The 13,121-nt window shown below is 44.8% G+C and overlaps 1 protein-coding gene across 8 annotated transcripts in view; it reads left to right on the top strand.

The window, feature by feature from the left end:
* LIFR (LIF receptor subunit alpha) overlaps positions 1-13,121 on the top strand; it is a 186,035-nt gene that overhangs the window by 95,746 nt on the left and 77,168 nt on the right. For 2 of the 8 annotated variants that reach the window (XM_025270582.3, XM_025270586.3), the window contains exon 1: positions 12,264-12,395. The exons of 3 other annotated variants lie outside the window; for them this stretch is intronic. Coding sequence is in view for 1 of the 5 variants with exons in the window: in XM_025270580.3 (XP_025126365.3) it covers positions 11,723-12,395 (673 nt within the window). In the remaining 4 variants the exon portion in view is untranslated. Of the gene's footprint in view, positions 1-11,642; positions 12,396-13,121 lie in introns of those variants that run through there. 3 more of the 8 variants (XM_025270580.3, XM_025270588.3, XM_025270584.3) reach the window with 3 other exon arrangements.

Here is a 13,121-nt window from a genome sequence, read left to right on the forward strand (position 1 = left end):
AGAGGGGCCAACACTTACATGTGCTTATTAAGTAGAAGCCACTGTTCTAAATGCTCTAGTTATACTAGTTTATTCCTGACAACAATCATATGAAGTAGGCGTTATGATTATGAAAATGAGGATTTCAGTGATGGATAACCTGGGGTGTGTATGCATGATCAGTCGCCTCAGTCATGTACGACTATAGCCCACCAGGCTCCTCTGTTCATGGGATTCTTCAGGCAAGAATACTGGAGTGGTTGCCATGCCCTCCTCCAGGAGATCTTCCCAACCCAGGGATTGAACCCACGTCTCCTGCGTTACAGGCATATTCTTTGCCTCTGGCCACCAGGGAAGCCCAAACTGGGGCATAAAAGGTTAAATTTGCCCAGGATTATGGACCTAGTAAGTGATGGAGGTAAATTTGAACCCAAGTGGTAGAGATCCAGAAGTTCTGCTTGACCTTTTGTTCTGCTGCCCTCTGTTCAGGGTATCGTTTAACCACTGATGAAAGCTGAAATAGACAAGTCAGTCCACATTTATGAGGAGCCCCCTGTGCTAATGCTGCTGGGGGTGGAGGAGAGGTGAAAGGATGAGGACTTCATTGCTCTGCTTACCCAGCTAAAAGAAGAATGGAATGATGACTAGATTAGAAATTCTGGGGAAAGAGGAAGTGAAATTTGAGTGAGCCCTGAGAGATGGATTTTAACAGATAAAGTGGGAGGAGAGCATTGCAGGTTCAAGCAACAGTGAGGATTTTGTTGTTGTTGTTGTGTTGTTTAGTCGCTAAGTCCTGATCAACTCTTGGGACTCCGTGGACTGTAGCCCCCAGGCTCCTCTGTCCACCGGATTTCCCAGGCGAGAATACTGGAGCAGGGTTGCCATTTCTTCCTCCAGGGGATCTTTCTGACCCAGGGATTGAACCTGCATCTCCTGCATTGGCAGACAGATTCTTTACCACTGAGCCACCTAATTGGATTTTGCTGTTTAATTGCCAGCGTCTCCCACAAGTCTCCTGCATAGCAGGTGGATTCTTTACTGCTGAGCCACCAGGGAAGCCCAGTATGACTTTTACTTGGAGTATAATTCTGGAGATAGCATGGTGGGCTCTATCCTAAGCAGGAGGAATGAGGAATTAATTCAGGGAAGTTTTAGTGACAAATGTAAAAAGGGATGGGTTGGTGGATATTGTGATATGGTATGCAGAGCCCCTTTCAGGAATAAGAGTCTTACTCTCCTAGTCACTGGGAATGATGCCATCAGAGAGCCCTCAGCTGTGAAGCCCCTTTACCTAGGGTCATGCCTTCCTCTTGGAATGACTGGCATCCAATGACTATTGTGGGGGTATAAAGGCCCTCATCTCTCACTCCAGCTGGGAACAGCTCTGAAGGATCATCCCAGCTTCAGAACTCCTTACTCTGCTGTTGAAATTCTTTCTCTGCCCAGTGCCATCCCCTTCCTTTTCTCTTTCAAAGGTCATTATTCCAAGAGCTCTCCCTAATTCACCTCCTCCTTCATACCTTAAAGTCTGCATTCTGGGAAACTCCACCTGCTTCCAATGACTGCCGGTGCTCTGTAGGAATAAAACCCACAGTTGGTCATGTAGCAAGTGAAAGAGAAGGCAAGTCAAAGAAGATGCCCAAACAAGGTAGCTAGAAGTTTGATGGTCTAAGCTAGCATGCTGTCCCCGCTGTGTACTAAGTCACTCCAGTCATGTCCGACTCTTTGTGGTCCCATGGACTGTAGCCCACCAGGCTCCTCTGTCCATGGGATTCTTTACCACTAGGGCCACCTGAGAAGCCTGATGCCTTCCTTGGACAACTGTAAAATACCCCTTAATGACCTCCTTATTTCTCTTCTTGACCATCATACAAATGGTCCCCTCTTCATGCGTACACCAGAGAGATCATATACATAAGAAAATGAAAATTCCTTATCCTTTCTATAGTGTTCTACCTAATCTGACCCCCTGATGCTTCTCCAACCTCACCATGCTACTCCAACCTCTCCTTGCTTCTCCAACCTCTCCTACCAGCCTGGCCTCTGTTCATTTCTGGAACATGGCAACCATATCCCACTGTCCCTAGATATTCCCAAGGTTACATCTCTCATTTATTCCTCATTTATACCTCTTTCCTCAAAAGCTCCTTCTCTGGGAGGCAGCCAAATTACCCCATTTAGAATATCAACCTCTGTCATTTTCTATCCCTGAAACTCATTTTTTTTTCCCCCAAAGCAGTTATTTCCAGTTGACATTGACTTTGTATTATTTAACCTGTTTGTTGGTGTGTTTTTTTCTCTCTAGCATGAGTGCTCTGTAAGGACAAGAACACTGTGTTCTTCTCTGTTGTATCCCTAGTAAGGAACATAATTTGTGCAGAAGTTAGTGAAAATCAGGGACATATAAGGAGTGTACTTTCAGTAGAAAACATGAGTTTCATTTTGAATATGTCGAGTCTGAACAATGTTTAGAACAATTACACCAGAAGTTTAGAAGACAGTTACCAATTTAGGTTTCTAGGTAAAGACAGAGACAAGGAAGTTCCTCAGAGTGTCCAGTACCCTGTAAAGTGAATGGGGGGTGGGGGATGAACTTGAAGAGCAGTTCCCAGGTTGCTCTGGGAAATGGTAATCTCAGGAGAGACTAATGAGTCTCTCTTTGAAAATAAGAATAGAACCCAATTCAGAAAAGTGAAAGTGAAAGCCGCTCAGTCATGTCCAACTCCTTGTGACCCCATGGACTATACAGTCCATGGAATTCTCCAGGCCAGAATACTGCAGTGGGTAGCCTTTCCCTTCTCTAGGGCATCTTCCCAATCCAGGTATCAAACCCAGGTCTCCCGCATTGCAGGCAGATTCTTTACCAGCTGAGCCACATGGGAAGCCCAGTGCAAACAGATGTATTAAAAGAAAAATAAGCAAAGAGAGAGATAGAGGGAGACAGAGAGACAAAGAAAGGAAGGCAGGGAAGAGGGATTTGTTGACTCATGTGACTGCAAAGTCCAGAGGCTCAGGCTGTTACAGATCCAGGGACTCAAATAGTGATACTAGAACTTGGTCTCTCTTCACCTCTCTGCCCTTCTCTTCTCTGCATTGACTGCTCTCAGCTAGCCTCCTTTGAAATGGACCACATGGCATGCAGATCACCAGAATCAGTTCCAGTCCCTTCAGTCAGCAAACCTAGCTAAAGACAGTACGCCTTCCACAACAATTTTCTCCCACCAAAAACTTTCAAGGAACTGGGCCTAAGGGGCTGGTCTGGCTCGAGTCATGGGCCCAGAGGGCTAAGCGTTCTGATTCTGAGTCTCAGTGTATCTGATATGGTGTGCTAGAGGCTTCCACAACTCAACTGCCCCGTGCCTCTTTTTCCAACTCCACATTCAGTGATTTCACTTGGTAGCCTGACATTGGCCATGGTGGGAGTATTTACGCCATGGAAACTGGCAAGTACTATAAATCAAGGCTCTTTTTCTTTGGAGAATGAGTTGTTAAATACCCAGGAACACCTCACTTGTCTTATGATCACTTGTAAAGCCAAGGAATGGAAAATGGACCCCCAGAACTGAAAGAGTAAGAATGGTGGGGGAGTGGCTCCCTAACCAGAAATCGGGATACTGTTACTGAAAGATGAGAGAGTGAATGTTGGGCAGTGTCCTCTACACTGCATATTGTGTTATATTGTATTATCACATCACATCATATCACATTATATAACTCCTTGCACCCAAACTTCTGTGATTCAGGAATCCCTTGTTTTCACGAAGCTCTAATTAACTTCCTAACATCTTTGCAAACTAGTGAACCAGACTTTAGAGATAGAACTTAAGAGAACTAAGAAGAAAAACAATATGTAGACCTATTGCGTGTTGGTGGCTGGGAGTGAAAAGTCCACAATTATTTTCTGGTTCACTGTCTCTTGAACAGAAACTAGAAAATATCTGAAGTGAATAAAGCTTGACTTTATGCCAACTGAGATGTATGCATATTTTAACTTTTAGCCAATAAAAAAAGGTTTAAAATCAAAGGAATAACAAATTCTCTATATATTTTAGGCTAGATAGTGTATGCTAATTTTTAGTACTTTTATGAGCTGTAATTAACCTTGGGCCTTTGAGAAATCAAATGTTAAGGCTTTAAGCATTTAGATATGAACCTCAGTCTAGTTATGTAATATACTCTGTTCTCAGGTTTTCAGTTGTGTCTCACTCTTTTCGACCCTTGGACTGTAGCCCACCATGCTCCTCTGTCCACGGGATTTCCCAGGCAAGAATACTGGAGTGGGTTGCCATAACTTCTTCTAATGGATCTTCCCGACCCAGGGATAGAACCCACATCTCTTACATCTCCTGCATTGGCAGGTGGGTTCTTTACCACTAGCATCACCTGGAAAGCCCAAACAAAGCAATAGAAAACTGCGATGCTGAGTTGCTCAGTCATGTCCGACTCTTTGCGACCCCATGGACTATAGCCCACCAGGCCCCTCTAGCAGATCTTCCCAATCCAGGGACCAAACCCAGGTCTCCCGCATTGTGGGTAGATTCTTTACCAGCTGAGCCACAAGGGGAAGCCCAAGAATACTGGAGTGGGTAGCCTATCCCTTCTCCAGCAGATCTTCCGAACCCAGGAATTGAACTTAACTCCTGCAATGCAGGTGGATTCTTAACCAGCTGAACTACCAAAGTAATTTCTATTAGTTAATACTTAACTAATAGGAAATTAATTACGTTCTGTGTTTTGAAAGAGTCTTACAATGCAAATTTCATGAGGATAAGGGCTTTGTTTCGCTCACTGTTGTACTCTTCACATTTGTATGTAGTAAGCATTCAATGAATAAGTGTTGAATATTGAATTTAAAAATCTAAAAATGACAATCAGTTGAGTCGTTCAGTCGTGTCTGAATTTTGCTACCCCATGGACTGCAGCCTGCCAGGCTTGCCTGTCCATCACCAACTCTGGGAGCTTGCTCAAACTGATGTCCATCGAGTCAGTGAAGCCATCCAATCATCTCATTCTCTCTTCATGGATGTCTATTATACTTAAAACTGTATCTGTGAATTACTGATCTTCTTTGTTCTTTAACTGAAATTTCTTATTTTCTAAAGATGGAAACGTGTTGAAAATTCAGGATTCAACAGATATAATTATATGGTAATTCTAAGAAACTCCTAACAAACTGCTGTATGTGAAGTAAAAATACCGTTGGCAGGCATAGGTGAAAGCGATGCTCTCTCTAAATTCACTGAAGTATCTGGGTGCTCCTGGCTGTTGGGGTTCTGAGTAGAGAGACACTTTCACTTTGAGGAAGCAGTAACCCCACAGAGGTAGATGCTAGCGTGACAATCTGATCATGAGGTCTCAATGCAGAGGGGAGAAACTTGGGAATGGTGGGATGGGCCGGGCCCTCAGTCCTGCATGAGATGGCAGAATGCAAACAATACCCAGAAAAAATAGCAATTCATCTCTCTCACTGAGTAAGAAAATCTGAAACAGTGGTATATGAGAGAAAGAGGTCCGTGCCTACAGAGGCAAAGGAGAGGAGCAAACTGGACTCAGGAGAGATGGGAGAACACTCAGAGTGTGGCTTCGGACTGAGAAGGGCTTTGCAAAGCACTGGGTCAAAACGACGGCAGCAGCAACAAACTGGAAGCAGCGCAGGGGTGAGCAGCCAGTCTGGCACTGATAGCGGAACGCAGAGCCCAGTAATCAGGTGTGGGTTTTGGAGGCACACTGCAGTGGTTTGAAATAAACTGTTGTCAACATCCATGCAGCCTCGTTTGTAAATGTGAATGACAGCCCTCCTTGAAACTCACTAGGTTGCAGGGAGCATGGAGCAACTCGGTATAACCTGGAACTCTGTAAGTGCTCAATAAATGTTAATTCCTGGTATCTAGCAAGTAAGTGTTCTGAACCGTAATTTTAGTTAATGTCTTTTAATTTAGAATAATGAAGCTTTTGAATTAGTCTGGAATTCAGACCTTTGTTATTTTCCTTCTTTTGCTATTGAGCTTTGGTTTCGTCATCTGTCAGTGGGACTAATATACATAACACAAAGAAAGTGCACTGCACTGAGACTATTCATGCTAACAACCAATTAATACTCATCTCCCAACTTGAGGGTCACATGTACACCTGTTTCTCTTTCCTAGAGTTAAGAAAAAAACATCTAGTGAGACTAGATTAATTGATGTAGTCCATGTTAGGCCTATCAAGGTGGGTAGAACAAAATTCTAAATGCACTTGAGTTTGATTTGGATGATATCTTAATTTCGGCAGTATTAAGGTTTCTGTCAGCTTTTTAAATGTAAGATTCTGTAATGAAACAAAATAGTCAGAAACTTCAGATTTCTTGGGCATGTCACAGAAGAGAATCTGAGAGCTGTGGACTTCTCCTTTGAGAGCGTTGTCCTCACGGAAATCATCAACAGCAACGTCCCTATTGGCCGGAGCTTCCATAGTGATGGCTACTTTTGTTTTCCGATGTGAGACCCAGGCGGTGTACCAGGTGAGGTGCCCAAAGGAAACCCCAGGGACACTGCAGTCATTAAAATTAATTATATAACTGACTCATTATTTTTCGGCTACCTGATGTGTTAGAGACCTTGAGTTAGCTCTGCTGGCAAATGTGTAACCGTTAAAAATTCTCCACAGTCAGAAACTGGAAACAAAAACTCACTCTCTTTCGGTTTTACATTTTTTTGGTCTTGTATAGAACATCGAAGGCTGTGGATTAAGTGCATTAGTTAGAATAATATATCCAAGGATTTAAGGAATTTGGGTCCAATTTCGAACCACTCCACTACCTCTGGCTTGACCTCAGCTCAATTCCTTAATCTTTTGGCTTCTTTCTCCATCTGTGCAAGATGCCTCTGGCAACACACTGAGTGCAGTAACTGTAGGAACAAATTAAATAATGGGCTTAATATCACCACCAGGATTGGAGTAAATAGCTCTTTTGCAGGATCCATTAGCTCAACTGAGAGTAACAGCACAGGATTCTGGGTCTATGATGGACTATACGGAATATCATTGCGTCAATTTGAATGTCCTGCTTTGCCCCTCAATGACTCTAGACAACAGATAAAGAATATTGGGAAAGAAAGAGACAAGCAAGGGCAGAGAAGAGAGCTTGGTAAGTCAAAAAGAAGAGCTACAAGTTGAAGGGATGGAGGACCAAAAGATAAGATGTGTGGTGTGACTGGAGACAGAAGCAGAAATGAGAAGACGCAAGAGGCAGGAACAAAAACAAGAAAATGAGGGCGATGAAGGCAAGGCTTTGAAGTGGAGTTTCAGACAGTAGTTTATTGGTACCTGGCGGGAGGGAAGGAGATTGCAGCAGAGCAGAGCACAGCAGTGGGGCAGGGTTCATTCAGGTGAGGCTTTGCTGCTGGTGCTGTCTTCAGTGGCTCCTTCTACATTCCTGGTACCCCAGCCCTAGGCTGTGGTTCAGGGTAACCTCAACAACTTAAGATGCTTAACCTCTCAGAAGTATAAGCATTTTAATAGGATTCTTGAGATGACACATCTTGTGCTCAGTCGCTTCAGTGGTGTCCGACTCTTTTCGACCCCATTGACTGGGCCCACCAGGCTTCTCTGACCATGGAATTCTCCAGGCAATAATACTGGAGTGGGGTGCCATGCCCTCCTCCAGGGGATCATCTCTATGTAGGGATTGAACATGTGGCTCTTGGGGATCCTGCACTGCAGGCAGAATCTTTACCACTGAGCCATCTGGGAAGCCTGGGTCTACCAGGGAATTAACTAAATGTTAGTCTGTTGGTGGAAAGGACCCTCCTTACTCAGTGCTCCTCAAATCAATTTCTAAGCTTTACTCACTGAGGATAACAGGATTTATAACCACCCAACTACCACAGGTAGTCCCAAAGAGACTCATCTACCTGCTTTGATTGATTTAGAAGTGATAGTAGATGTGGTAATAAGGATACAATTTGTAGCTAATATTCATTGCTTACTTTGTGTCAGTAGTACACTCCATGCAGTCTTCCAGAAGGGATCTGAGGTGATTTACCATAATAGACATTATAAGAGAGGAGGAAAAATTATACACACACACCTTGTCTGAGGAAAACTGCAGTGTGTTCAACACCGTGCAATAAGAGGCTTTATAGAAATTCATTCATCTTCTCTGCCACCTTCTGATAGGTATTTTAAATAAGCCCTTTTCATAAGGAAACTGGGGAAACCAACATTTGATATTATGTCCTTGGTTTGCTTCACGGGGCAGTATTAAAAAAAAAGAAAATAACCCTGTATGAGTCTCTCCACTTATGACAACAGCAATTTCAAAGATTTCCACCAGGAAAAAAATATATATATATATATCGGCTCTGCCTGCCATCAAAGGATGGCTGAAACCATTGAAGTGGATTGAAGTGTCCTGTTAACTTAAGACTCTGGAATATCCATCATATAAGGACCCTTATGACAAATTTCTCTCCCAGCGTGAGCCAGGAAAGACTTTCTCCAAAATAAACTCTACTTTGCCATTCTTTGCACTTAACAATAAGAGTTACAAAAATCTTCATTTCCCCTTACTTCATTTGGCTGTGAGGAAGCCTGGAGCTAAATTTTGTGCTCAAATGCTATTGTTTGTCTTAGCCAGAAGTTTTTTTTTTTTCTTTAAAAAAAAAAAATTTTGTTTTTCATTGTAAACCACCTGAAGTCTCCTTGGAAGAAGACTTTGGTAAAAATAAGCAAAGACAAAATACAATCTTGTTGGGGCCATGCTGAGGATACAAACTAAAATAGTTTACGTAACACCCCCAAAATCTATTTGAAAGAGAATATTTTAAACAGAATTCCAGGAAGATAATATCTTTCATGGTGTTTATTGCATTTTTCATGCCCCTCACACCACATTTCAAACTACTTTGGTTTCTCAGAACATAACATGGAGAGAAAATTAGCTGACTATTCTAATGTATCTTCTTGTCATATATCTAATTAAAGTTTTGTACCTTGTCCAAAACTACTTTCTAAAATAAACCAATTTAAGTCTACATTTATCAGTCAGGCTTAAAATGAAGAATGGCTTCACTCATTTCAACTATTCTCTGGCTAATAACTATGCTTAATTTGTAGTTTTATTTGGTTCCAAAATTTCTTCCAGGAAGAAAGCCGTATCTTGTCCCACTGATTGATAACCACACACATGTTAGATCACACATCCCAAGAAGCCCGAATGTGAGCCAAGATATGAGTAATTTAATAACAAAACCCCATCATCTCACATTCGCTGCTTTTGTGAGTGATGGATCCCTTCAAAGAACTATGCCTTTCATTTCCAAAATTTTCATTACAGGTGTGGTGATGATTTTTATTTCACTTAAAGATTATTTTTATGTTTAAACATTTCAAATGAAATCTTATTTATGGAAAAAAAAAAGAAAGAAATGAACAAAATAGAAAAGCAGGGAGAATAGCTAGAAAGAACACAAATCTTGGGCATAAAATAATTAACAAGGAAATTGATTATAGCTACCCAAGTACTTTATGTTCAACATTTTGCTGCTTTATGCCCATTCAATTTTAGCTTATTATATACCTTACCTTCTTGCTTCTAATTATGTAGTCATTTCCATGTCCTTTATTTGTTCAACACAAACACTGAATAAGAACTACTGTCAGACTCTTCATATTATACAACATAAGCATCAAACAAAACAAATTTTATGTTTTGATATTTATTTTGCAATATCTGTTTTTTTTGTTTACAAACTTTATTATTATATAAAATAGTATTTACAGAACAGACTTGTCATGACAAGGGAAATAACAGTGTCAATCTGTGGCACTTTAAATTAAGTTAAATTCTTTTAAGAATCCAAAGAGGTTAATCCACCTTTTATACAATCATTAAGGAAATTTTCCTACTATCAACTCAGCAGGACCATATCAAGTGCTGCAAAAACTGAGTTTCTGGTCGTAATCAGAAAATAGCTAAGATATTTTTAAAGCCCCTGCTTTCTTATGGAAATATAAAATCTACTTTTTCTCATGAAAAGTGTGTGTAACATGGCTCTTCAAACCAGACCTCGGTATGGTGTGGGTCCTGGGGTGCTCCTTGAAAACTGTGGCAAGTTCCTGAGTTCCCCGACTTGTGATAGGGGAGTGTGCACTGGAGGCAATTTTCTGAATCTAATTAAAGCTTTAAGGCATTGTTCCAGCCCCACATCCAAGTCCCTGGCAGGAGACAAGGCAATACATTCACACGGCCGTGTTTTTGTACAATTGGCAAAAGTATGATATTTTAACCACCATCAGCTGAGACTGAGATCTCTTTCCCTTTCAGTTTTCCCTTTGTCACTTTCCCTCGGGTTGGGTGGTGCTGGAGCAGCTTGGGTGTGCTGTATTGTTTTGTTTTTCCTTTTCCTTTGGGAGGACCACCCAAATTGCATAAATTTCTCATAAAATCTGCATCAACGCACCCCTATGTGTGATAATAGCACCTGTTTTACAGGTAGGTTGTGCAGGTTAAAAGAGCTGACGGATGGCGCCAGGCACAGAGTGTATCCAATAGTTGCTAGGCATTATTATTCCCCCAAGAGTTTCAAAGTCTAAGTAACGGAAGTAAGCTTTCTATGTAATATGCTTAAAAACTATGATTTTCCCCCACAAAAGGAATTTCTCCAACTCATGTAGGGGCTACATCATAATTTTCTTAGACTCTAGGCACTTGTGCTTCTTTGTTGAACCCCTTCATCCATTAAAATCTTTTTAAATGACATAAATGTCCCAAACCACCAAGGACTCAAGAACCAGGGTAACACAAAAAGCAGCATCTTAAACAGGGGTTCAGGTACACATACTGGAAGCCTGTTTTGCAAACAAGGTCTCAGAGATAATAGGAAGCATTAGTTTTGGCGTTTAAAATACATATGAATGAAGCTGGCCGTTAGAACACAAGTGGGGTCCACGTCTCACGGTGAAACACACACTTTCATTTAGGGAGACTACATTTCAGTGTACCTGATGGTGTTTTTGTGCCCATTCTAGTTACATTATCAACAGGGAGATATTGCCTCAGAAAATAAGGCTTATTTTGCCAATTTAGAAATTGCTTTGGAATTTCATCCCAAAGGTCTCTTATAAAAACACGTTGGCCTTTGTGCTGGTGCATCAAATAAATCACAAATGAAACAAACAAGCTGGCTTCCTATGAAGGTGTGTCTGCAGAGCCCTGTGACTCTGCGTGCCAGGGGCTCCATCTGGCACATTTCTGAACTTTGCAAAATTAATTGTGCTGAAGAGAACATCATCAAACGTGTCCGGCATAGAGGGTAAACATCTTCAAACCGTGATTCTGCGCCATCAAACGCTCTCCAGCTAATTACATTTGGTGCACTACTCTGGACGAAAACCGAGGCCAAGTGAAACTGCGGAAATGGGAACAATGCAAGGAGGAAAAATCTCTCACCATTAAGAGATCCGTTTTTTCTCCGCACAAATAAGCCCACCACGCCTTGGAGGCAAGACTAGATGACTCCGAATGCCCCCGCAGGCCCTCTCCGGCTGAGCGAGCCCTGCGTGGGCAGGAGGAAAGTGCCCGGAGTGGCAGCGCCCCAGCCCTGGGAGCATTATAAGTTAATCATAAAATCCAAGCAATCGCTCCCCGTGTCGTTCCCCCCCGCCCCCAACCATTCGCGCCCCGGCATAGAGGCTAGTTTTCGAGTGTATTTACAGAAGAAGCTAAAACACGGCCGCAGGTCGTCCTCTCCTCCATGCAATGTTTGCAATGAGCTTTGACAGCGTCTCGGGAGCCTCTCTCCTTGCAGGGCCGCCGCGCGCTAGGCCGGCCTTCCCGACCATTTGCACGGGCCAGGCCGCTCCTCTCCCCGACTCTTCCGTGACCTTCCGAGATGGGCCTCGCGACGGGACTCTCCGCGGAAGCACCACCCTCGGCGCTGGAGCCCCGCGCGCGGCCGCTCTCCTCCGGCTCCAGGGGGCGGCCCCGCGAAAAGCGCCGGACGCGCGCGGCCCCGCCGAGGGGCGACGGCGGGGGCGCGCGGGCGGCTTCCGGCGGGGGTGCGCGGGGCGGGGCCGGGGGCGGGGCCGGGACCCGGGTAGCGGCGCCCCCCGCCGAGCGGCGTGCAGGCACCGCCCCCGCGCGCCGCAGTCGGGGCTGGAGCGTCTCGCCAGTAGTGGTGGCCGTTACTGTTGCCTCCGCGCGTCTGTGGCGGCGGCGGCTTCTCCCGGAGCTCGCGGAGGGCAGCGGGCCGCCCCTCGCCCGCGGCCGCCTGCAGCAGCCCTGCTCTGGGACTGGGGGAGGCCAGACGGCGGAGGCGGCGGGTGGTGCCCGGCCCCCCTCCTCTACGCCTCCAGCCCACGGGCGACTGCGAACTCCGGGCAGCCCCCGGGCGGCGGCCGAGGATGGCTAGATAGCGGCGCGCAAGCGGCCCGTGAGTACTGGGAGCGGGTGGGCGCGGCGCGAGGCGTGGGGAGTGGGAGCCGCGGACCCCGGAGCCGGGTCCCCTGGGCGCATCGTCGCCGGCGCCGGGCGGCCGGCGCGGGGCTGGGGGCAGCGCTCCGGCCAGCTTTGGCCCCGGGGTCCGGGAGCGCCTGAGAGGAGTGACCCGGGCGGGGGGGGGATGGGGCGCACCAGGTCTCGCCGCTCTCCGCGCCCTTGGGCCACCCGGGCTCCCGGAGGACGCCGACTCCCCGGCCGCGAACTTCTGCCGCACGTAGGGCAGTAAGTTCTGAGGCCACAGGCTACCTGGGGGATGGGAAGGAGCTTTAATTTTTATTTTTCTTCAGTGATGTAATCAACCAAGTGACCCCCGTGCCTCATCTCTTCATTAAAGCTAGTTCGCTGTCCCTTCTGTATTCATGCTGTATTTGATTTACCTTTATTTTATGTGCTTGTATCCGAAGGTGCTATACTGATTGAATCCAGAGTTTAAGGAGTTGACCATCAAACTTAGACTTCATAATAGATTCCAGTTTTAAATGCATCGTTTCAAAAGACAGAGCTGGAATCATAAGTTCTGACCGACAGAAAATTCTGCACTTCACATGTTTTGAATTTACACCTTGAATAATGTGATTCTGGTCTCCACCTTCTGCATCCCCACCTTTGGCTACCAAAAATATATGAGGTGTTTTATTTGCGGTTGGGTGCCTCTGTG

This window comes from Bubalus bubalis, chromosome 19, assembly GCF_019923935.1.
Source record: "Bubalus bubalis isolate 160015118507 breed Murrah chromosome 19, NDDB_SH_1, whole genome shotgun sequence".
NCBI lineage: Eukaryota > Metazoa > Chordata > Mammalia > Artiodactyla > Bovidae > Bubalus > Bubalus bubalis.